Genomic DNA, 25,761 nt, shown 5'->3' with positions numbered 1-25,761 from the left:
TTAAAAATCTAGTTTGTGGTCGATTAACTATAAATTTGACAAGTAAATTGAAGATAGAATCGCATTAGAATTTACTAACCGAAAATTCATTATTATTTGGGTCTCAAAAAAAACTCACTTACTCCTTTGTTTATACTAAGAGACAAGACAAGTTTTAACGATACAGATTAAAGTAGTCTGTAACGTGAATACATGTTCTAGTCAAGTAAATGTAAAAAAAAAATTATATTTTATCCACAATTTTACAGTTCGTCCGTATATACACTTTTAACTCTTTTCGAAAAAGTTATCTATTCGTTGATCCATATTTCATTCAAACCTCAAATGATTTCTTTTTTTTAAATTTTGTGAGCTAATCATAGGCATTTTCCAATTTCCTTAAAGCCCCTTTATTTTTATCATTAACTGCCTGTCCTTTTGGGAATTCTAATAATTACAGAGTATCATAATAATGAAAAAAATTGTTTAACAAATAAAACAAGATATTGATTTAATAATATATTTTAAATATTGATTCTTACATTAAATAAATAAATAGATTGCCAGTAACAATATTAAATGCTTTTATAATTTATTAAAATGGCAAAACTGTTTAATTCACAAAGTTTTAAGGCTTAAAGCAATTGATAGTAACATATACATACAAAAGCATATCACGGACACTGAGATTGTACTAGTTATGAGATCTTTTGTTAGTAACACTGAGTTATTATTGCAAATACCAAATTTTATTGTATACAAAACCAATAAAAACAGCTCTTATTATGAGCTTTTTATTTCATTTTGTTTAGAATAATTTTGGATTTTGTCATAACTTTACTCGTCGGTATCTTGATCTTCATCGGAAAAAGTGAGAACCTGTGAAATAAAAACGAATGTAAATAAATTTACTTACATAGAAACAGTAGCTATTTTTCATAATCCGGGAATTATTCTAAAGAATAATACAAGTAAAACTAGAAGTAACGAATTTTTTAAAAGAGTAACCAAAGTTGAATAAATACCAACTTAAACTGTGTATTCCAACGACCTTGTCCTGAGTCGTGGCATCGCCGCGCGTAACTACTGTGTAAATATGTAACGACCAGTGGCGTGCACTTCATACATGCACAAAGGCAATGCATACCCTAAAATTTTTGTTTAACTTATAAAGGGGAAGGATTTTTCCATTTTATGCCATTTTCTTTCTTTCTGCATACCGTGGTCAAAAACCCTGTGCACGCCACTGGTAACGACATACCTACTCAAAGACTTGCGGCTAACGTGCTGTGACACAATACGGGCTTTACCTGTACTATATAACTCTATAATAAAAATACTACGACAATACACACATCGCCATCTTGCCCCAAAATAAGCGTTGTTTGTATTATGGCTACTAAGATGCCTGATGATAATTTTAATGAAATATTTACATAAATATTTATAATATACATATAAACACCCAGAAACTGAAAAAAACACTCGTGTTCATCACACAGACATTTTGCCAGTTGTCGGAATCGAACCCACGGCCTTGTACTCAGAAAACAGGGTCGCTGCCCACTGCGCCAATCTGCGGTCAAAACATGGGTAATAATAATAATAATAAATTTATTAACCACAATAAATAAATTACAACATACTACAAGAGGACAGAGAAAAAGAAAAAAAAATATAATAATTTAGGCGTATATTGCTTCGTTGTGGTCAACGGGTCACCTTCTCAGCTCTGTGCCGCAGCACCATGTCAGTAAATGCCAAGGGATACTACAACGCTGATTTTCAGTAGGTACCAAAGGTCACGGGTTTTCGCGGACCGGCAGCGACATGGTCTGACGTAGTGTTTGTATACTCTATGAGTAACTTATTGATAAATAACAAATATAATACAAACACTACGTCCTTATAACTTAACAATAATTACAAACATAAAATTAGGTCTACAAAATAATAATAAAAAAAAAGAAAAAGAAAATTATTACGATGCAAAAAGAAAATCAAAAATAACGACATACTAATACTATAGATGCGTATATATATTTCGATATGGGTACGTAACTACCGCCATGCTTATTTCTGCCGCCAAGCATTGCTGTTGTCTGAAGGGCGCAGTTGTCGGTGAATTAATGGCTCATGAGTATGGAGGGTAGAGGTAAGGAGAGTCATCTGTGTATATGAAAAAGTGTCGTCAAAATGTATTAAATTAGGATGGCGCCACATTTGTATCAGGGTAACTCTTAAAAGAAGCGCCAAATATAAATATTGTTAGAGTAGGCCTGAAAAATAAACAAGGAAGTATGGAGATACAAGGAAGTAAGGTTATATTTACCACAATATTTTGTACAACGTAAGTTGTTGAAATTCTCAATAATTAACTACTTTAGTCGATAATGACATTAAATTTTTTAACTCGGCATACTTCAATTCATCTACGATTGCTACATTCATACCATACCCTGTGCATCCACCAGCGCCATTGTGGAGGATTTTTGAACTGTTATTTAGCGCAACAACTGGACACTTTTTCAACTTTTCTCCCATATAAGATGACTCTCCTTACCTCTACCCTCCATACTCATGAGGCTTTTAACCTACACCTCAGAGCTACTCAGTTTAAAGGCGATGGTTTTACACTTATCTGCTTGGTCTGTCAATTATTACTTTACAGAAATCATTATCATCATATCAACCCATTAACGGCCCTCACCAGGGCAATCATCTCTGTCTAAAATGAGAAGGGGTTAAGGCCGTAATTCACCCTGCTGGCTCTGTGCGGTAGACTCCACACACCCTTGGAACATTATGGAGAACTCTCAGGCATGCAGGTTTCCTCACGATGTTTTACTTCACAGTTGAAGCAAGCTATATTTAAAACGCACATCCCTACTAATATTATAAATGTCAATGTAAGTTTGTTTGTTACGCTTTCACGCAAGAACTACTTAAACCGATTATCATGAAACTTCGTACACATATGGTTGTTAAGTGTTAGAAGTAATATAGGATACTTTGTATCCCGACATTAGGCTCGGTTACTTTGGGAGAGGGGATGAGTGACGATTTTACACCATAACTCTGAGAAATTATCACCGATTTAAATAATTATTTTTGTACTATAGAGGTTATAATATGTGTTTAATTTGGCCCAAACTGTGATTGGAGATAGAGGACAGAACGCCAGCGGTCAGCAGCAAACCCCTCACTTAAGGCTTAGCGGTACTGAATACTTTATTTTTTTTAGATCTACAACAAAATTTATTGCCACATCAAAAACAAAATCAAACGCAGACGAAGTCGCGGGCAACAGCTAGTAACTTATAAAAGTTATACTTGGTGGGATTCTAACTCAGTCCTCCGAAGTGAAGTAGAAGTCCTACCCACTGCGTTATCACCGCTTTAAAAATAAATATTACTACTGCAAAATGGATTTACAAACTCACTTCACTCATTTCCGCTGTCAATTGCAGTTCAGTTAACCCGGTAACTTCCTCCAAATATGTTCCACTGTTGAAGACATTCAATAAAAAGTTTATTCCTTCCTTTCTATAATTGTCTATGACCACTTCGGAGCAGGCTATACACTGCTTGAATTTCCTGTATGTTGGCACCACTGTTTGGTACGAATGCAGGAATCCCCGTATGGAATGTGGTACTGGGCCCAGTACTCCTTCGAACTCTGGGTCGATCATTTCGTCTGATATATTGTATGGGGCCGGTGCTCGTACCCTGGATTGCGAAAAAATATACATATTATAAGCATAACATAATATGTATATTTGGTAAATGTATGTAGTATTTGGTTTATGTGATAAAAAATACGATATTACTCTTATGTGTAACAGTGCTGTTTGTTTCCCTGGATAAGCAAATATATAAATAATAAAAAATATCACCTGATAGGTATTACAACCGTTAAGAGTAAATTATAGACAGGATTCTCTATACAAACGTATTCACCTATTTCCACCCTGGATAATGTTTATTTAAAAAAAAAAATATATACTACGACAATACACACATCGCCATCTAGCCCCAATTTAAGCGTAGCTTGTGTTATGGGTACTAAGATGACTGATGAATATTTTTTTTATAAATAATATACGTAAATACTTAGAATATACATATAATATAGAATAACACCCAGACACTGAAAAACATTCATGCTAATCACTCAAACATTTTCCAGTAGTGATAATCGAACCCACGGCCTTGGACTCAGAAAGCAGGGTCGCTGCAAACTGCGCCAATCGGCCTTCAAATTTATTATTTATTTAGTAGCAAAAATTAAAAATGAACATTAAAAGGACATGACGTGCACAAGGACAACTGGGATTACTTGTCCTTATATTCTATTAAGTATTTCTTCTAGAATGTTTAAGACCAATGTGTTTTTTTCGTTAAATCAAAGTCTAGTGCAGACATGTCGCTATCATTTCTTTTTTTTTGAAAAGTTAAATAGGTACTTTCTTACTTACTCTAAAATGACCAAAAATTAATCATAATTTTTACCGCAATATTCAGAGAACTCAAAGAAAATTAGGAGAAAGAAATAACGTGAAAACGAGAAAGAGGAACCCAGACGTTATCTTTCTTAAAGTTTTCTTGCCAAAATAAATGAATCAGCTCAGCGCGTCGGCAAAAGTTTTTTCGAATACCAATTCATCAAATTTGTTGCACCCATACAATCGCATTAAGAGTTGCGATTGCAGTTGGAGAAAGAATAATCGAGTAATCAATCGCTTTCTTGTTGAAACCTTCTGTATATCACATGTCATCCTATCTACGCAAACATGTAAAAAATATCACTTTTCACTTAATATTCCAAAAATTTTTAAATAGCAGTTTCCCTCTCATATTCTAAGATAAAAGAAATTAAAAAAAAAAAGTTACTTTTGCAATCGATGGTAAGTTGTATCTATTGACCTTCGAGCGTCCTTTGAAAGCCGATATTTACCTCAATCATAGACACACAAAATTGTTTACAGACGCGTACCTAAAAAGTGCACTGTTCTGTATTCATGGCCGGTGTCTTATACCTCCTTTTTCAAATTACCACGCGAGCGAAGCCGCGGCTAAAATATAGTTTATAAATATTTTCTTGTTGGTGACGTCATGTTGGACTGTCTACTTGGCTTGGTCGGCTATTATTGTGATAATTACCCGAGTTTATGTTGTAACAACGAGGCTAGTAATTCCACGGCCAACGCTCCAGCAATGGCGGCCACACCGGGTCGAGTTACTGTACACTGTTGGTCTAATGTACGATCCTTTTGGGACTGCGAAAAAAAAAAACAAGATTGGATATTTCAACAGACGCAGTATATTTCTATAAAACCATTATAGGCCCACTACACGCTGCATGATAAGGATTGTGACAATACTGGACTTTGGCGGATTGGTAGACATCACAAGCCTTTGAGAACATTATGGAGAACTCTATGCCCGTTTTCACTGACGACGGACAAGACAATGCCCAAGTAAATAAAGCGTAATCAAAGAAGATTCCGAGGCATACATTTGACTTTCACCAATAGATTTCCACTACGCAACTTATATAACCTAACTTGTCTATGGTTCTTGTATTTTGTGTTTGTATTATCATATTTTTCATTTTCTGTATTGATTAAAGGTTATTAAAAAAAACTTCCAATCCGCACTGGGCCAGCGCGGTGGACTACGGCCTTTACCCCTTCTAATTGTGGGAGGAGACCCGTGCTCTGTAGTTGGCTGGTAATTAATGAATAATGTTACATAGTAATGACGGCCGATTGGCGCAGTTTGCAGCGACCCTGCTTTCTGAGCCCAAGGCCGTGGGTTCGATTCCCACTACTGGAAAATGTCTGTGTGATGAGCATGAATGTTTTTCAGTGTCTGTGTGTTTATTTCTAAGTATTTATGTATGTTATTCATAAAAAAATATTCATCAGTCATCTTAGTACCCATAACACAAGCTACGCTTACTGTGGGGCTAGATGGCGATGTGTTTATTGCCGTAGTATATTTATTTATTTATTATTATTATTATTTATTAATGTTATGTGATGATGATGAAAAAGAAAACCGAATTTGTATTGTTTTTTTCTGTCAAAGTGTCAGTTTACGAGTAATCGAATCTGCCGAATCGGCGTTGTAACATTAGACTGCGACCTACGTCCCATAAGAGTTTGTGAAACGTTTTTTTTTCTCTCGAAATCACCTAAATCACTACGCATGCGATTAAGGCGATTCCTACGCTTATTGAAAACGGACATTAGGCATACAAGTTTACTAATGTTACTCGGGTACACTGGCACTCCGGATTCGGGTCCACCGAAACTGAGGCTGTAGTCCCATCCGCTATATTTATCAGCTATTATTTATATTTATAGAAGTTATATAATCAAACTTAAGAGCGAGTGATGTGAGGACTTACGTTTCCCGGAGCGGTGACGTCATTGCAAAAGTAACAGCCAACTTGATCTCCCGGCACATATGTACTGTGGATTGTGGTACTTTCGGGGTTCGGCGACCAGATTCCGTGTCGCATCACTAGGTAGCTGTCGAAGCCGAGGGCTGAATTGATTACAATCTGAAAAATCAGAATTGACAAGTCTGCCGCGGATTAAGGTAGCAAACTATACTAGCCGCGACTTATAAGTACGGCTAGGAGACATTTCTCTCCCCCCGGGAAAGGATAAAATTATATCTTCTCCCACAGCTTTACCGAGAAGCGACCGAATGGCGCAGTGAGCAGCGACCCTGCTTTCTGAGTCCATGGTCGAAATGTTTGTGTTATGAACATGAATGTTTTCCAGTGTCTGGGTGTTTATCTGTATCTTATAAGTATTTATGTGTATTGTGTTCATAAAAAAAATATTCATCAGCTATCTTAGTACGCATAACACAAGTTACGCTTACTTTGGGGCTAGATGGCGATGTGTGTATTGTCGTAGTATATTTATTTATTTATCAACTCTCCGACCATTGGCGTACTTGAGTGGAAATAATATCCAAGTATTATACATCATCACAAGCAGTGGCGTGCATAGAGGGTATGCACAGGATATGCAGATGACATAAAATGAAGAAAATCTCCTGTACCAGTTCATACTTAAGGGTAGGTTTTATATAACTCTTACAATGTTTATCCTTTAGTTTTTCTTAACTCGTACTGAAGAGTTTTCTTCATTTTATATCATCTGCATACCCTGTACTGACGAGTGGCGTGCACTTCATACATGCACAAAAGCACTGCATACCCAAATAATTTTATATAGCTCGTATTGGAGGGGAATTTTTACATTTTATGCCATGTATCTGCTTTATGCATACCCTGGTCAAAAAACGATTACAAGGCAAAGGTATCCTCCCACAATGAGAAGGGGTTAAGGCCTTAGTCCACCACGCTGGCCCAGTGCGGATTGGTGGACTCCACACACCTTAAAAGAACATTACGGAGAACTCTCAGGTACGCAGTTTTCCTCACAGTGTTTTCCTTCATTGTTGAAGCAAGTGACATTTTAATTGCTCTAAACGCACATTAGTAAGAAAAGTTAGAGGAACTGGGACTCCAAAAAGTGAAGACGAAATCCTACCCACTGGTCTATAACCGCTACTTCAAAAAATATACGTGCAATAATAAAGGGCGGTAAACTTCCCCAATTCGCACAAGTTGAGAATTATATAGAGTTATGTTATTAAAATGTGGTACATGGCTTGATTGTACTAATTGATTGGTGTGGCTTGACTTTAATAATTAATTATAAAAGTGGTACATGTGGATAATAACAAAATTTATAAGAACTTTGTATGAATAAATAAATATACTACGACAATACACATATAGCCATCTAGCCCCAAAGTAAACGTAGCTTGTGTTATGGGAACTAAGATAGCTGATGAATTATTTTTCTATGAATATAATACACATAAATACTTATAATATACAGATAAACACCCAGACACTGTAAAACATTCATGTTCATCACACAAACATTTTCCAGTTGTGGGCATCGAAACCACGACCTTGGACTCAGAAAGCAGGGTCGCTGCCCACTGCGCGACTCAACTGCGTTATTGAGTTAATGAGTCAACATTTTTGTCTATAAAATCCACCTTTATTTAATATTATTTATTTGTTCATCACAAAAAGTAAGACATTATTTTTATTCTAATATAAGTTAGCCCTTGACTGCAATACTCCGGTCCGGTAATACTGATCAAACCAGAGAAAACTGCCACTCCACTGTTAAAAACACAGCGCGAACAGACATGGACATGAAAAGAAGAAACTTTACACTCTTCCAGTCACCTTAAGGATTATATTTTATGAAAAACAAACCTTTCCTAAATCCGCTGCGATTAGCGTTGGCAGCCATCTTGCTTCTCTCGTGTCTAAAAGTAGGAATATAACGTCGTGGGCCCGTATCTCTTCTGTTAGTCGTTCGATGTTGAGAATCGTTTCAGCCTTGAGAGATTCTCCTACCGGATGGCCGGGCATTGGAATGTGGGCTATCAGGCCGCCCGTATTCTGAAAGTAATATTAATAACTACTATATACCTAAGTGTTTAGTTAATCCGTGTGGTGACGGCAGATCAGAATACAGCTGCCAACAAAAAAAAATATGAAAATTTAATTTATGTCCATAAAAATATAACAAAATTTAAAAAGAAAATGAAATGCAACAATATTAATATTAGGAGCAAAAATAAACTCGTTGTGCAGTTTACTAGGCTACACAAAATTGCTAATTCATTCAAGGGCAATTGTATATTATTTTATAACAAATTACCAAATGAAATCTTTGATATGTTTCTCAATAAGTTCAAAGTTTATATAAAACGTAAGCTTACAGAAAATCCTATTTTAATATTAAGGATTACTTGAACGATAAAAAAGCTTGGGTGTGAATTGCTCTAGCTTCATAAAGCTATCTTCATATTAATAAACTGTGTGATGGTGATAACAAAAAAAAAATTACCCGGCTAAGTTTGTTGTGGGCTCTTCTTAGACCAGAGCGCGTTCGGAAGCTCGTAGCTTTAGGTTTAAGTTGGCGTACGAATAAAATAGGCAACGCAAATAATTTATTTATTTTATTTTTATTTATACACTTTATTTGTACACCACACACAATAGGAAAAAAAAACAATGGACACAACAAAAATAAACTTAAAAAGTAGGGATACATAGGGCGGCCTAGGAAAACCAATCTATATGTAATGTTTCCGACCATCATGTTGGAAGACAAGTGTCTGCTCCAAAGTACAATGGAGTATTGAGAAAAAAAAACCTTCCTTAACTTTTTTCCACGATTATAGACAAACCCTGTCTTTGTGCTGATTATGAACAAACCCTCCCTTTGTGTAACGGTTTAGTCCAGCAGTGGACTGTTATCAGTGGCGTGCACTACATACATTTACAAAAGCACTGCATACCCAAATTATTTTATATAACTCGTATTGGAGGGGAATTTCTCCATTTTATGCAATGTACCTGCTTTATGCATACCCTGGTCGAAAATCCTGCGCACGCCACTCACTGTTATAATGATGCTAGGAACAGGCTAACCACGAGACCAAAGTGTTCCAGACTTAAGGGCGTGGTTGAAGTGTAATTACAGGCGCATAAGGTTTAACACCTACGCCACAGGGTGACACGTCGTAATTGCATCCCCAGCTTCTTATAGCCGATGGTTTTCTACTTACCGTCCAGTGGACCATTTGTTTTATTACTATATAAAATAAGTATCGGAGTTTGAATTTAAAAGGCGCGCAGAGCAAGATGCTAGGCGTAATGAGATAAAGGCCAGACCATCGCCGGCCAGTGGCGTGCACTTCATACATGCACGAAAGTACTGCATACCCTAAAATTGATATATATCTCGTATAGCGGAAGGTCTTTTGCCATTTTATGCATTTTTTCTACTGTATGCATACCCTGGTAAGAAACCAAGTGCACGCCACTGTCGCCGGCCATATATTACAATATAATTGGTGGAGTACCTACTGACGTGCTGTCAATGTGATCGCACATTTAAAACAAAGAGTGGTTATGCCAGTCACTTGAGAGCACATCAGGTACTCTCATAATAGCTAGGAGTCGCTGTGGTCTGATACGGCCAGGAGGTATATATATATATATATATATATATATATATATATATATATATATATACTATATAAAAAGTGTGAACTTATTCCTACAGTTAGTTTAACTTACCACATCTGGATGTATGGACAACAAGCTTTCCGCGGCTGCATCCACCTTATTTTTTCCGCCGTCGCGACAGTCGTGGTAAGTGTACAACACTTGCCGCGTCGGGTTCGAATACGACACCTTTCCTTTGTCTACAAAGTGTATGTGACGGAAGCCCCATGCCTGTACAACATTTTTTTTGAATTTATCATATGGAAGACAATCTTTGTTCGTCTACGTCACATTTTTGACCCGCCGTCACATGGCGACAGTCGTGATGAGAGTCGCGACAGACTTGCTGTTTCGTAGTCAAAAACTACACCTTGCCCTTGTCTGTATGAATAAAGAGTATGCGACGGAAGCCGAATACCTAATAAAAATTAATTTGATTCATATATTATATGACCGACAGTCGCGCCGTCGTGTCACGATAGTCGCGATAAATGTAACACACTTGCCGCGTTGGATTTGAATATTACACCTTGCCTATGTCTACAAAGTCCCAGTTTATTTATTTATTTAATGAATTAATTATAAAAGCTACTGTCTGCGATTCCGCTCTATTACCTTACCTAAATTATTTTGGTTAAAATAATTTAAAAAATAAAAATTAACCATAAAAGTAAAATAGTTAATAATAATATAAATGCTAAAATTTGTTAGTTTTTCTTTGCTTCAACTGAACAACCAACTACAATTTATCTAATAAAAACTAACGGTTTCTAACGGATTTGCATAAAACCGTAATAAACGAGGACGTAGACCGAGCTACCTAATTAGAAAATAGTATAAAATCGAATACTCTTGGAGCATACGAACAAAAAATACATTTATGTGTTGACAGCCAATTATCAAACATACCAAAAGATTTCTTGCTACTTGGCATCCCAGTGTTCCAGCTCCTATCAGGAGACACTTGGTATTTTTCATAATTTCTATATTGAGATCAGGCACCAAACGCCACTGCATCAACTTTATGTTGAGATCCGCGGATTCCGCTGCTAATCTGAAGTAAATTGGACCATTCAACATTCGACATTCACAAATATTTTAACAAAAAGGTTTGTACGTGCAAATTTTAATTTTAAGTTTAGCACATTATAAACTATGGCTCTTTCTATTTTATTTATACTTGCTTCTTAGGACTCATTGATGCAGACATATCGGATAGTTTCGGTCCAAAGTTCCCTCTGTCGTTTCTTTCCCATCCAACCCAACCTAATTTCTGTAAGCATTGGACATTCTGAAATAGAAAATTAATTTTGATCAGGATTTTGATAAAACAATGTGTTCTCAATCTATAGCGGTTTTTAAATCCTGTGTAAGGAAATATTCTAATCAGCCGCTGATTTTTTTTAACTTATTTCTATTCTTTCTTGCTGTTACTTGTTTGTATTTATTTTGTATACATACACATATGTATTATGTTTAATGTTTATCTTAAAATTTTATTCTACGTGTAAATGAACACCTAAATATTACTTTACAGGCTTTAGAGGTACATTATTTACTGTCTCTGAGACTTATCTGTTAAACCGAAACACTAATGGTTTTTGAGTAGCCACTGCCAAGTGCCATAGATTATACTGAAGGAAATCAGATACAGTCCTAACAAAACATGCAAAATTTTCCTGTCCCTTTCTTAGGTACGTGTCGCGTAGAGTAGGTACTATGCGCGTGTCAGTCTTTTAGTTTCAATAGGGTTGTTATAAGACAAAATGTTAAAAAAAATTGAATTCGTTTGCACACAAAAAAAAAAAAAATGCTTCTTTTGATTTAATATTACAGGGTGATTCCTTATGAAATAAAACTAGGTTATTATCTAGCACGGAGTTATTGGTGTGTATATAAAATTTGTTTTATTTCTATCTCCCTCATCTCAAGTGTCTCACTGGCTCCGATCGTAAAGGTAGCCTGGAAGAGATCACTGTTAGTGATAAGGTTGCCTTTAGCTTGAAAATTATTTTAACTATGTCCTGTACTTTTTATCCAATTAAGTTATTTAAATAAATAAATGTGCTTTGGTAGCTACGATACTGTAGTGCGTCGAGATGTTTGGAGATGCGCTGTAGGACGATGTTTACGGGATCATCCGCAAACGTACTGTGTCAGTGAGAAGCAGAAACATGCTCAGTACATACACTGGCATTAAGATGAAGATGCTGGGATAGTGTGCAGGCTAAAGAAACGTCCAAAATATTGTTCCACTACACAGTAACTATAATTTGGCTCTCAAACTCGTGTCAGCTTCAGAAATTAAATTATTAAGCTGACTTCAAGAAAGGAGGCGAATGTTAATGTTATCTGTATGTATTTTCTCATTCACCAATTTCTCCATAAACTAGGGGTTGATTTAGAAAATTCTTTTATGGCTTCCACTTCTGACATCCCATGGAGATTCTCATTTTTTTTTTCAATGTATATAGACGAAGCGCTTGACTGCAATCACACCTGATGGTAAGTGATATTGCAGCCTAAAGTGGAGCGCTTGCCTTGCCGATGCCTGTTCACTCTTAATTTTATGGTACTCATATTATAGGAGAAAACGGAAGCCTGAAGGGCATTCCAGATCTTTGCAGTGCAAATCAGAACATGTCCATGGTATATCAAACTCAAAATTCAAATTTAAAATTTCTTTATTCATGTAGGACTATCACAGGCACTTATGAAGCGCATATGTTTACATAATTGTAAGGGGATGGTGATAACTTCGTACGTCAACTAAAAACTAAAGCTACGAGGGTTCCAAACGCGCCCTGGTCCAAGAAGAGCCCACAACAAACTTAGCAGGGTAATATTTTTTTTTGTTATCACCATCTCACAGTTTATTTATATTAAGTTATGAAGCTAGAGCAATTCACACCCAAGCTTTTTTATCGTTCAAGTAATCCTTAATATGATAATAGAATTTTTCTGTAAGCTTACGTTGTATATAAACTTTGAACTTATTGAGAGACATCTCAAAGATATCATACAGTTCAAGAGATATTTTGTAATTTGTTATAAAATAATATACAATTGCCCTTGAATGAATTAGCAATTTTGTATAGCCTAGTAAACTGCACAACTATCAACCACGTAGGGGATCTCACTACCGTGTAATTCTTATGTACGCATCAAAAGTGCCACCTATGGGCCTACTTGAATAAAGATATTTTTGACTTTGACTTTGATGCAGATCCTTACGGAGTCTCGCGGTACAATGATAAAAGCGTGGTGAGCGGAGAACGAGATACAATAGATTTCAAGCTCAGTCTCTAAAATATATATGATGTGAAACATGCCATACTAACCTAAAATATATATGTGAAACATGCCATACTAACCTCTGGCAGCATGACGTTGAAAATTTGACTACTCTGACACCCAACTTCCTTGCTGCTTCTTATACCAATAACTTTGATAACACTTCCGTGAAATATTGCACTATACTCCAGTAGGGCAGCTAAAAATATCCTCAAGGGCCAACCAGGGTTGCCATTATTACTAGGATCGGTAAAAGCAAAATACACGCTTGATATATCAAGATTACATGTATTATCAGTTCTATTAAATATATTTGATAAAGTTTCAACTTTAACTGTTTCATTTTCTTTTCGAATCACAAAGAAACATCTTTGAGAATGGTGCAAAAGTTGATAGTTCTGAGAAATTGTTCTTATCTCACTTTCATTGAATTCTGTCAAAATGCTTTTACTCTTTTCCTTTAAAAAAACTGTTGGTTGACTTGGTGTTGGGAATGCAAACCAGTAGTAATAATGGTACTTTTTCAGATCCTAAAAATAAAGATTAATTTTCATGAACACAGTATGAAGAACAGCTTGAGTATTTTCAAAAAATTCAAAAATACAAAAATGTTTTATTCATGTAGACCTTATTACAGGCACTTATAAAGCGTTCATACATTTAACATGTTACATTAATAGTTATCGATGGTGATAACTGCATTCGTTAACTTAAAACTAAAGCTAAGAGGGTTCCAAACACGCCCCGGTCTAAGAAGAGCCCACAACAAAGTTTGCCAGGTTCCAACTGCTCACATGCTAGACAGCATCAAAATCGCACAACACATTTTTTATTATATATGTTGTGTCTCAAGAAGATGTACAACAGATGTATAACAAAAATAAATTTAGCCATTAAGACATCAAATTTTGTAAATAAATAATAATAAATGCTTTTAATTCAGGCCAAATAATCAGGTGACAAAAATTAAAACAAAAAATACTGTGAAGATAAGCAAGTAAGCAAAGCAAAGCAAATTACTTATCTTCACAGTATTTTAGTTAAGTAAGTAGGTAAGTAAGTTTATGTTATTCCTTTTGATTTTCCAGACACCACAAATGCACTTTTAATCAAAATGGCTCTTCTCTTTTATGAATGATTAATCATTAATCTTGCACTTTAATATAAACGTATTTATAGATAACCTATTGTTGTGTCCATAAAAATAATAAAACTATGGCTGACTGATTAATCATCAGAGCTTAAAAATATCATGAGCATATCATAAAAGTTCTATCAGTTTCTTATTATATGGTTTATCTTATATCGGTTGACAACCTCCCTTGCTGTGGAAGATTCGATCCTGGGCAGGGGCAATTCGGGAATTTACAATAACTGAATTTTATTGGATCAGGTGGGAGTCTGCGGCTGTATCTGCTGCCATTACCAGAGGGTATGCACAGGGTAAGCAGATGATATAAAATGAAGAAAATCTCCAGTGCGAGTTAAAAATACTTAAGGGTAGACTTTGTATAACTCTTACGATGCCTATCCTTGAGTTTTTTATAACTTGTACTGCAGATTTTCTTCATTTTATATCATCTGGACATCCTGTGCATACCCTCTATGCACACCATTGGCCATAAACCTACCAGATTAGCCCGTAACCATCTTAAACAGCAACAACACTTACCAGGAGATGAGATTGCAGCCAAAAATATATTTTGATTCATTAATACTTACAGCAAATGAGAGAATAAAAAAATTTAGTAGACAACTCGGGTTACACATCCACAACCTTGTAATTATACTGTTATGCCATATTATTTCACCAATGCTATTCAACAGTGATGCTTTGTCGATTGATTTAAAATCATCTATTGTGTTTTTGTTCATGAGCGTACCTCTTATACTTAAATACATCAATTCTGCCTCTGGTTGCCTATAACAGATTGTGAGGATAAGAATTAAAACAGGCATCTTCGTTAATGCTGAATACAAGACGATAAGACAAAGAGAATACAAGATGAGTGTCTAAAATTCTTTTTTATTTATTAACTCTCAATGATAGTATTCTGAGTATGATGAATTATATTATTTAGACAGAGAACCAAATGCTTACCAGTACTATTGTGAGTTATTTGAGAAAATACGAAAGTACACATATAAAAAATTGTTAATGTTAGGTGATTAAATTAATAATTTGCGGTTATATTAAGACTTACTTGTTAAAAGCAGTTCCATCGACCTCAAACACGGGACCAATATCATTTGCATAGGAAAATCGGCCGTATATTTGCTTTGTATTTTCACTCAGTTTGTCGACATTAAATTTTATATCAGTAAAACTGTGCCAGAACGATGGATTAACAAACGATGTAAAGGGGACATACTGTATTATATCTTTGACATTTTCTGGCGTGGCCATAATTATTTAATTTTTGTAGTTTTGAAAGCACTAAGCAAGAACAAATCAATGTTTGGATTTCTATTGTGTTGTTTTCGGATTTTTATATTTTATTTGACAGGTGACATTAGCTGCTGTTTTTTTTTCCTTTTAGGACCGGCAAACAATATTGCCATACAGCCTACTTAAATAATCATTAATAACATACATTACTCATTACATCCAAAACTGTTGAACTGGTTGAACCTGAACCATCATAAGTAGCTACCCATGGTTGTAATAATTAATGTTATTTTAACTAATAAAAACACTTACCTAATACTTAAATCGTATTCTTATACTTACTTAACACTCAAGTAATATTTAAGTCTTTTAATTCAGTTTTAATCACTAGTTTTATTGAACCCGCTCTTCTACATTTCTACACTTAGGTATATCGGTTGTATTCAAATATAAACGCATCGATATGCATTTTAATATTTAAACAAATAATTGATAACAAGCTGTTGCCCACGACTTCGAACACCTTTGTTGAAGTCTCTTAAACTACCATAAGTCCTATTTTCCACAACCACTCAATAACAAATATTCCGCAACACTATCAATGCCAAATTAAATCCCGATTCCTTCAGCCCTTCTGCTGTGATTAAGTCAATAGAAATACATTTAACGAAACTTTAACATTACTATTAGTAGTTTTAGAATATTAACTGAAAGACTGGTTACTAAGTATTCTAAAAGTCTTGTTGTGACTCAAGTTAAGTGAAAGCCTAACAAATATATTGAAATATGAGCAATTGCTATATTCAAGAAGGCAATTTTGTTGCGTGCTACTCGTAAGTGCAACATTAATTATTTTTAATTCAACACTAGTGACTGTTATACTATCCGATAAAATAATATTACTAAGCTACGAAACTAAATTAGGATCGATTTAAATTTATACTAAGCAGTTTATATAACACAGATTTAGATCATTTAATATCTCAAGTTTAAAATATTTTGGTTGTTAGTACTTTTTAGGTTTTAGGTAAGTTCTTTTTGTTAATACATTTTTTAATGAAAAATAAATAAAAAACAATAAAAAATCATTCAATGTCAGTATAATTTCATTTGTAAACTTGATGTCAATGGCCTAATTTTTATATTTTTAACATTAAACTACTTATTTTCTACTATAATAAGTTTAATTCAATGTAGGAGTGTTTATAATTTAGGTCATTTCTGTCGAAATTATTGTGAATACACCCGTAAGATTTTTTAAGAGTAAGTGAACTACACTTTTGAGTTATCTATTCTGCACACAAACATAAACGCAATTCATACACCCATTTAACTGCAGCGGTGGTTCTAGTGGGGGTGACGCACTGATGTTAATTCTAGTTTTGCTGTTTTCTACAAATTAGGTCTTAACTTTAATCCCATCACGTTAGTAATGATGCAGTCTAAGATTGTTGGCTTATTGCATTATAAGTCCGTACTCCTAAGAGGTTTAACGCACGAAATGGCGCTTAAATCGCTTGGCAGCACGTCTTTGTCGGTAAAGTGATAACAAACAGAGCCTACCACTAGAGCAGACCAGTGAAAACTTACAAATTATAATTTTTTTTATCGCCGCTGTCGGGAATCGAACCCATAGGACCACAGTGCTTTCCGCTGCACCATTTAAGTCGTTAAGTTTAGATAGAGCTTGTTTTTCAATCGTTCTGAAGAATACATTAGACTGAATGCCTTGACATCGAGGCTTCAGCAAATATTGTTGTGATAAGGAGAGCCAATATCCCTGACAAATGGTGAGAAGTAGGTGGGTCTACTTTTACACTGCATCCACTTCACGAGCAGCTAGGTTTGCTAACGCATCAAGTTTATTAATAAGACCTTTCAATTTTAGTGCCTACCTACTTATTTAGTGGTATAATTATCATCATCAATAGCTTATATGCTGTATACAGTACTGTTGGACTAACAGCCTCTCACAACGACAACGGGAGGGTTTTCACGTGACCACCACCAGATGGATTGGTGACAGGTTATTGGCTGTAGAACTTAGAAGATAGTACTGCCCGTTCTTCTGACCAAATGCAGTACCTACACCGTACACGCATTTACGGCAAGAAGTAAATTTTTATACATTTACAGATCTATAGATGTAACCCTAATGGATGATGGCAATCAACTCATTCGAAAAACCGAGTGAAAAAATTGGACCAGCAATAGTGAAGTCATTCTGTTCAAAAGTTTCTAATCAAAATTCAAGGTGCTTATCACTAATTGACTACTCGGCGGATCATAGCATTTCGAGTAGTAAGAGTAAATGTGATAAATTCAAGAAAAAGAAGAACACATCTCTTTACCTTACTGAAGACAGAATTGAAATGCTCTCAAAGATTACCGAGAAGAGACTCGTGCATACGAAAACCACCGATTTAATTTCCTCTTATCCTTTGGCTGTTAAAATCTATAAAGCTAGCTCCGATGAGTTTAAGGCTTTGAAAAAAAGAAAAAAAGCAAAGAAATCCGTTTTGACGCTACCAAATGAGCAAGCTCCGTTGCCTCAATTGTGTATGGTTAGCGATATGAATGATTCAGAATATTACGATGAAATCAAAGATAAAAAAAATTCAAAACCCAAAGAAAGAACAATTCAGGCTAACAGAAAGCTTCGTTTAAACAAGGCAAAACTAACATTTGATAGAGATGCAGAATACTGCTCGCGACTTAACATTGATATGGATAATAGTTCAACGGATATGATAAATCAATTTACTGGTGATGGGAAAAAATCTGTGAAACGTCGAAACATACTAAAGAAATCTGATGTTAACACGCATGATGTCTGGAACATGCTTAGGAATATGAATCGTTTCCAATTTAGGCCATCGCCTCCCTTCTCTGAGAATAGTATTACCTCAACGAAGAAAAGGAATGCTAAAATTAAACTTAGAAATAACAAAATGGACACGAAGTACCTTTGACTTTTTTCTTTCTTTTATAACTAGCTTAGCCCATTACTTCATTTCCATTAAAGGCTGAAATTTAAAACTTATTTTTTAAAGTAATATAATGAAACCAATTGATTTTAAACTGGCGCTTGTAATGGTTAAATATATAAATCATTCTAATAACTCTAAATTTTCTGTTAACTTTTCTCCAAGATAGAGTTTCGCATTTATAAGATCTTTAGTCTGCTTCAAAGTTTAGCTCACGAATTCCTTGCATATTAAAACATAATTATATTTTGCTATGCCTCTCGACACAGATGGCATTTGAGCAGTAAAGTAGAACGCACCATAGCGTAACCCTATATTTTATCCATTTCTATTTGGTAAATTTAACTTATTAATTATAAGTTAAATCGATTGGAAATCGGTAAATTATTTTAAACAATGAAATAGCATATTTTACATTTATTTATATATTATATTTTAGGTTTATTGAAACTTGTACAACCGAAGAATTTACTTTTTTTTCCAATTCAGTTGATAAATCTGATCACAATTCGAAATCGAGCATAGATCGTATTACAGTTATTGATAAGAAGGATGCATATAAAGAAATCCAAGAAGAACTTAAGGTTGTAAAAAATAAAATTCCAACCAATCTAAGAAAATACAAAAAAAATAAAAAATATCAATCAAATGTAATATCAAGACTAAGCAGTGCCAAAGTTAAATGTGACGGGGAGAATGTGGGAACATTTTACCAGAACGAGGTTAATCTAAAGCCCGTATTGCCTAATAGTCTCCAAGATGAAGTGCAAAGTCAAGAAAACAAACTTATGCTCACATACGACGTTTGTAATAATCTCAACTTGGGATGCATTCATAACTGCCTGTATTGTCACGCTAACGAAATCGATAAACAATTTAATGGCAGTGATGATTTTAATCATCTTTATGGAAATTCAGATTCTAGCAAAGGAGATATAATAAAAAGACTAAGTGGCGCGACACCTCTGTTAGATGGTAATATTTTTGTGTAAAATTTAATTTATCATTAAGTATGATATTTAATAACTAAACATCTATTTTATAATTAATTTAAAAAATAATAATATATGCATTTTAAAATTTATAAAATTGATAATTCCTCCAAGTGTACGTAAAAACACTAATAAAAAATTATAAAAACTAAAAATCTACATTGCAGATCAAAGTAAAGCAAACAAATTGAGTACCTGTGTCTCAAAAGGCCAGATACATGGTATAACAAAAGTTGTTTTAAGTAAAGGACAAGATATTGTGTTAACTAAAAAAGTCAATCTTCCAAAGAGAAAACTACGCTTAGTGACTACAATGCCGAGTGCTGTATTATATCCTAAATTAACTCAAGCTGATATTAAACGGCGGTTAGCTAATATCAAATTCCCCTTAGTTATATTGTCAAAAGATCAACTTACCTCTACCCCATTTCAAGTACCGGCAAACCACGAACCACCGCACTTGGCAGGATTAAATGAGCATATCTGGCCTTTTATGCAAAGTTGGCAAAAGAGAGTTATAGCAAATCCTAGTACAAAATATAGTGGTAATTATGCTGAAAAAACTACCCAAGGCATTAAAGGCGATTGTATTGGGGAGAAGATGAAACTCAACAACGGAACTAACTCTCTTGCATTTAGAGCCAGAAATACAGTTCACCCAATTCCTCTTGATAATGTCAAGAATATTAATATTAAAGCTCCAAAGATTAAACCAATGCGCCAGCTAAAAGAAAGAATGCTACAATTTTTACACAAGAGATACTCTTTTGTAGGGGATAATAAGAAATACTTACCACAGGAAACTACTAATCGAAAAGAACATTTTTCTAATAATCTTGCCGATGTTGGTACTAATACAAAAATTAATTTCATTGTTTCAAAAGATCGAGACAAAATTATATGTAAGAAAGAAGAGAAGATGCTGAATTATACCTCATCTCAAATGAAACAGCCATGGGCGAAGGGCAGGTGGGCTAGTGAGTTTATTGATAATGTTATCAAGAAAATCAAGAACGGTGTTTATTATAACCAAGATGAAAAAGGAGTTTTCAGAAACCAGTATTGCAGTAAGTTACGATTTCATTATTTAAAAAAATATATTCTACTGTTTTTGTTCAGAAGATTTTTCAGTTTAAATGTTTTTGTTCTCATAGCTACAAAAGAAGATTCAGTTCAAACGGAAATCCATTTCACCCAACAAGATTATTGTAAAAATTGTGCTCAGAAATCCCAGCCATTAATTGACGAAGAAGATAAAACATACGACCTCTTTCAATCCATTCCAGGTTTTGATGAAAATCCTTCAGATTTGCAAATTGAAACGATTAACAAGAATCAAGTTGCAATTAAGCATTGCGTCACCAATATTGTTGTGCAGTTCGATGTTGCTATACCGTCGGAAATAAATACGGAGCTTCTCATCAATCAATCTATTTCCTTTGTACCAGTATCAGTGACTCAAAATCATACAAAGATATTTAAGTCGAATACAATAATTATAAATGCTATGCTGCCGGCAGAACTCTGCAGTATTTTGCCAAATACGATGAGAAGAATAATTGACAGTAAATTAGTCTTACCAAAAATTTTTGATAAAGTTGAGAACCAATTAACTTCTATAGCTGAAATATTTCCTTGTAAAAGCGGCAATTCATTAGAACGTTTGACTCCAGTTTTTAAAGGGGTATCCCTAGATTTGAAAATTATTGGTAAAGGGAAATTTTTAAATAGTAAAACGATAATCCCTTATAAGACATTTGATATAGCAAAAATAAAGAATCTTTCTTTCGAAGAATTTTATTTTCAGAAAAAATCTAACCTTTTGCCCCCTTTACTAACAAATCGATTATTAATGTGTCAAATAGGCCCGATGGCTTATAAACTAATAAGTTTGAAATCACATCGACCTCAAAAATTATTACCAGAACTCGATTTCAAGAGAGCACATCAAAAGATATCATCGATTATGGTACTACAACCATATGTATTATCTAATAAACAAGTGGTCTCTGCTTGTAAGTTTAAAATGATTGACATGGTGGTATCTGTAATACTAAGCAATCGTAGCTTTAATATTCAACTAAACATGCTACATATAAATCCACTTTATAACGTAAGTTACAAAAATGTACATACTATAAGCATGAGAGTTAAAAATGAGGAGAATAAAGTTACTTCGATCATATCCAATATAACGGTCAATTCTGATCACAACTGTTTTCAAGAACGTTTGGAAGATGTCAAGAACCTTTCCAATATTGTAAAATCAAATACAATTAATAAATATACAGATCGCTCACATAGAAATAAATTTGAAAATCGTAAAAGCGGCATTGAGTTATATGTTTCTAATAATAGAAATAAGAAAACGACTTTTGTAAGATTATACAAAAAATGTAAATCTATGTCAAACATCTGTAATGAAAGATCAGGCACTGCGCTAAGAAAAATAGCAAATTTAGATGATTTTTTCTTAGCTTTAGGTGCAACCAAGGCTTTGGCTAATGTAACCGATGGAATAATCGAGAGAAAGATTTTGACAGCAGTAAAAGAGGTACCAATTTTTATTACAATATTATTATAAGTATAGATGTACATTGCCATAAATGAGATCTAAAGAAAATTTTTCTTTCTATGTATTATGTTTATTCTAGGTCAAAAACTGGATAAATGAGATAACGCCAAGACAAGCTCTGCTCATTTTACTTTTAGCTAATAAAAAGGATACATCGAATTTATTGCGGTATCGCTTGGTTATACTTCAAGGGATTGCTGTAAAAAGGATCACGCGTGCTTCGGAACTAGATATGGAAATAGAAGTTATCGAGAGAGAAAAATTAAATACATTTTCACCGGTAAATTAGCAGACTTTTATAGTTTCAAAACAAAATCTAATATTAAGTAACTATATACTTTAAACTATTTTAGGATTAACTTGCTTGAACGGTGAAGGTACTCAAGGGTATGTGAAGTCGACTAATCCGCACTTGGTAGCTTTCAGCCTAAACCCTTATTATTCTGGGAGCCGTGCCCTATAGTAGGCCGGTGAAAGGTTGATGATGACACATGATGATCATTAGTCCTTACTCTCTCTACGTCGTGTTCCTCATTGCTGAGAGTCATGACCCCTTCCACTTACAACTTTTTGGACTGCTGTCATAGTGAGGGGTTTTCTTGGGAAGATAATAATACGGTGGGCTCCCAGATCCTTCCGCATCAGTCTTTTAAGTGAATTTAATTCCACGTGGCCACTGGAAACCACCTTTGATTTCGGGATATTTAGCTGCCGCCCGTTATTCGACATTGCTGCGCGTTTAGCACCACCCAGGGGGCACGTGTAGGGTGAATCTCTAGAAGGATGAGATGGTAAATCCTACGGACGCGCGCAGCAGGCCCCCCAACACATAATTATTTGTTTTGTTGTACTTGATATTCAAAACCATTTACTGAAGTGTTAATTCATGATCAATGTATAAGATAGCAAAATATGTCTACGCTATAAAAAAGTTTCTTAACCGTACGTTTATTCTTATTATTACTTCTGATCTGAAGGGTACAAAGGGTACTTCTAATTTCTTTTATTTGTGTAACTAATCAATTTTTTTTCGTACAGTATGAAGGAATTTCTTATTTACCGGCATCCGTTGAAAATCAGGACAGTCTCTTAGAAGAATTGTACTGGATTGCTAAAACAACCGTAAGATAATAATATATATTAATGTTTTAACGCAATTTCCTAGGGATTCAATAGTACAAACAGCCGAAGATTCCATAATCTTTTTGCGGGACATCTTTTTTTTTTATACATTTTTTTTATCGTGTTTTTCAGTATTGATGGCTAAAGGTATTTTAAGGTGACGCGAACTATATTATTTTTATTATTAATATTTAATAGAGCTTTCGCTGATGCGTCTTTTCGATGTTTGTCCAGTCTATTCTTAGTCTGACTCAGTGATACTGCTGAAATGCATGCCTGAGACCATAGCCCCTTAATCTCTTTCTAAAATATTTTTTGAAAATATTACTTTAAAATTTGGAATGTTGTAATACTTATTCAATATTTCATAAGTTACAATGAGATCGCCTCTTTCTTGCCTACTTTTGATGGTGCTGAGTCCCAGGTTTGCAAGCCTTTGCTCATATGAACGGTTTCTCTATTGTCTTTGAAGTTTAGTGGCTCATCTTTGACCTTTTCAAGCATTTCTATATCCTTAACAAAATAGGGACCTGAAAAGCGTACTCTAACAAAGGTCTTACATTTGACTTATATAACTGTATGAAGATTTCTTATTTATGTTAAAAAATGCTTTACTTTGTAAAGGATAGAGTTGCTTACTGACAATAGCCACAATGTGCGCTTCCTATTTTAGATCTTTGCTTTTGATAACTCTGATCGGTCTTTTGTGTATCCACCACTTTCAATTGCTTATTATCTATTTACGAGTAAAGAAGAACTAGATTTAAAACAGTGCATTTATTGACATTCAGCTATAGTAGCCATTCCTTCCTCCACTTTTCAATAGCATTCAAATCTTGTCCCTTATTAAAGTTATGTGATTAACAATAGCGCTACACTTTTGGAGCATAATAGCAGGAATGTTATGGGGGGCCACTGTTGACTAATCAAAAGTTTTAATAACCTTTCGAACATTTACCGGCGTAAACGGAATGTCTTCTAATGGAGTACTCTTAGAGTAAGCAGTTCTGGTTAAAGCCAAGGAGGCTCACAAACGTGAGCATGTTCAAATTGACTGCTAGAAATTTTGGCTTCTTCTACTGATCTTGTTATAATTATATTTGTTTGCGGATTGATAAGAGCTTTTGGTACGTTAACCCTAGTTGATATTTGTTTTCTAAAATATGCATAAAGGCCTTTATGACCACTTTCAACAATTTTCGATTCAAAATTAATCCTACTCTGCCTTGTTATTTTTATTAATTTATTATTTGTTACTTTATCTTGATCTAGTAAGTAAATGTTCGAAAGCTTATTTTTTAAGCAGTTTTTATAGTTCTTTATTTTTGGTATAAATTTGTCAATATTTAATTGGATATTTTCCTTAAACACTTTCCACGTGTCATCTATTGCAGCATTTTCTGGTATTTCAGATGAAAGCAAGTAGTCGTTAATTACGTTGTAGTCACTATAATTAAAAGCTCGCCTTGTAGATGTATGATTCGTAGCTTGGTTTAACTATTCTAGCCCTAAGTACTGTATGTTCGCTTTTTCCTATCAGAGGGTTATAGTTAATTTCACTGATTAGGGTCACATCATTGGGTCATGATCCTCATCATCATAAGGTCTCTTGGTCTTATTTTTTCTGGTATTTCTGGCCACTGTCTGTAATTATTTCGACAAAATTTTCTTGTAGTAAACCTGTAGTTTTCAGAAGAGGCCACTTTAAAGCAGGTAGATTAAAATCACCAATTATTAACAAGTTTCAGTTACCTACTGTTAAAAAGATGTTCACCAGATTTTTCAAGATTGGTGTGAGTGGGTCCTATACACACAAACAAATATGAGGTTAAAGGTTTGATATCTGACATCTAGCCAAAGTGCTTCGATAGAATCATGTAATGATTGGTTGAGCAATAAAGGGCTGGTTATTAAGTGTTTTAAGAGTATATAGGTACTGCAACTCCACCTCCTTTTTTAATATGAAGTATTTCAAATTGTATTTCTTTTGCAGGCTTCAGATTATCAAAAGCCCTTCGATGAATCCTCTGAAAGATTGTTAAAATCACTTTTGGAGAAGAGGAAAAAGTTGAACCCGTCCTATCTTCGCGTAATGGCCCGCTATGTCGGTCTTGGTTTGCTGAAATCGCCGAATTGAAAAAGATTTTCCAAAATTTAAATTATTGTAATGGTGATTTATTAACCTACATTTCATCGTTTGTATTGTTTTTTTTTAAATTAAATCATTTATTGATTTCACTGTTTTTTTTAATTCGCAGTCCTTAATCATATTGGCAATAGGAAACCTGACATTA

At 34.4% G+C, this 25,761-nt stretch overlaps 2 protein-coding genes across 5 annotated transcripts; one reads left to right on the top strand and one right to left on the bottom strand.

Annotated features, from left to right (window-relative positions):
- Positions 1 to 526: 526 nt before the first annotated feature.
- LOC120632496 (ubiquitin-like modifier-activating enzyme ATG7) lies at positions 527 to 15,883 on the bottom strand. The gene is made up of 11 exons (XM_039902305.1): positions 15,607 to 15,883; positions 15,125 to 15,323; positions 13,483 to 13,932; positions 11,293 to 11,399; positions 11,018 to 11,162; positions 10,181 to 10,339; positions 8,303 to 8,491; positions 6,395 to 6,550; positions 5,143 to 5,258; positions 3,423 to 3,708; positions 527 to 858 (listed from the first exon to the last, which is right to left on the bottom strand). The coding sequence occupies exons 1-11, from the start codon at positions 15,807 to 15,809 to the stop codon at positions 817 to 819; spliced, it is 2,052 nt and encodes a 683-aa protein (XP_039758239.1). The 5' UTR covers positions 15,810 to 15,883; the 3' UTR covers positions 527 to 816.
- A 1,059-nt stretch (positions 15,884 to 16,942) lies between these two features.
- On the top strand, positions 16,943 to 25,705 carry LOC120632809. Of its 4 annotated transcripts, none has more exons than XM_039902821.1 (8): positions 16,943 to 17,038; positions 17,928 to 18,753; positions 19,218 to 19,753; positions 19,938 to 20,837; positions 20,925 to 22,324; positions 22,425 to 22,625; positions 23,384 to 23,467; positions 25,461 to 25,705. In XM_039902821.1, exons 2-8 carry the CDS (start codon positions 17,951 to 17,953, stop codon positions 25,602 to 25,604), a joined length of 4,068 nt encoding a protein of 1,355 aa, XP_039758755.1. In that variant the 5' UTR covers positions 16,943 to 17,038; positions 17,928 to 17,950; the 3' UTR covers positions 25,605 to 25,705. The 4 variants fall into 4 exon arrangements, with proteins under 4 accessions (XP_039758755.1, XP_039758758.1, XP_039758754.1 ...); XM_039902824.1 differs by having other exon boundaries at positions 16,943 to 17,054; positions 21,057 to 22,324; XM_039902820.1 differs by having other exon boundaries at positions 16,943 to 17,054.
- Positions 25,706 to 25,761: the final 56 nt, after the last annotated feature.

The sequence above is a fragment of the Pararge aegeria genome, chromosome 20, assembly GCF_905163445.1.
Source record: "Pararge aegeria chromosome 20, ilParAegt1.1, whole genome shotgun sequence".
NCBI lineage: Eukaryota > Metazoa > Arthropoda > Insecta > Lepidoptera > Nymphalidae > Pararge > Pararge aegeria.
This window is presented reverse-complemented; position numbering and strand designations above follow the sequence as displayed.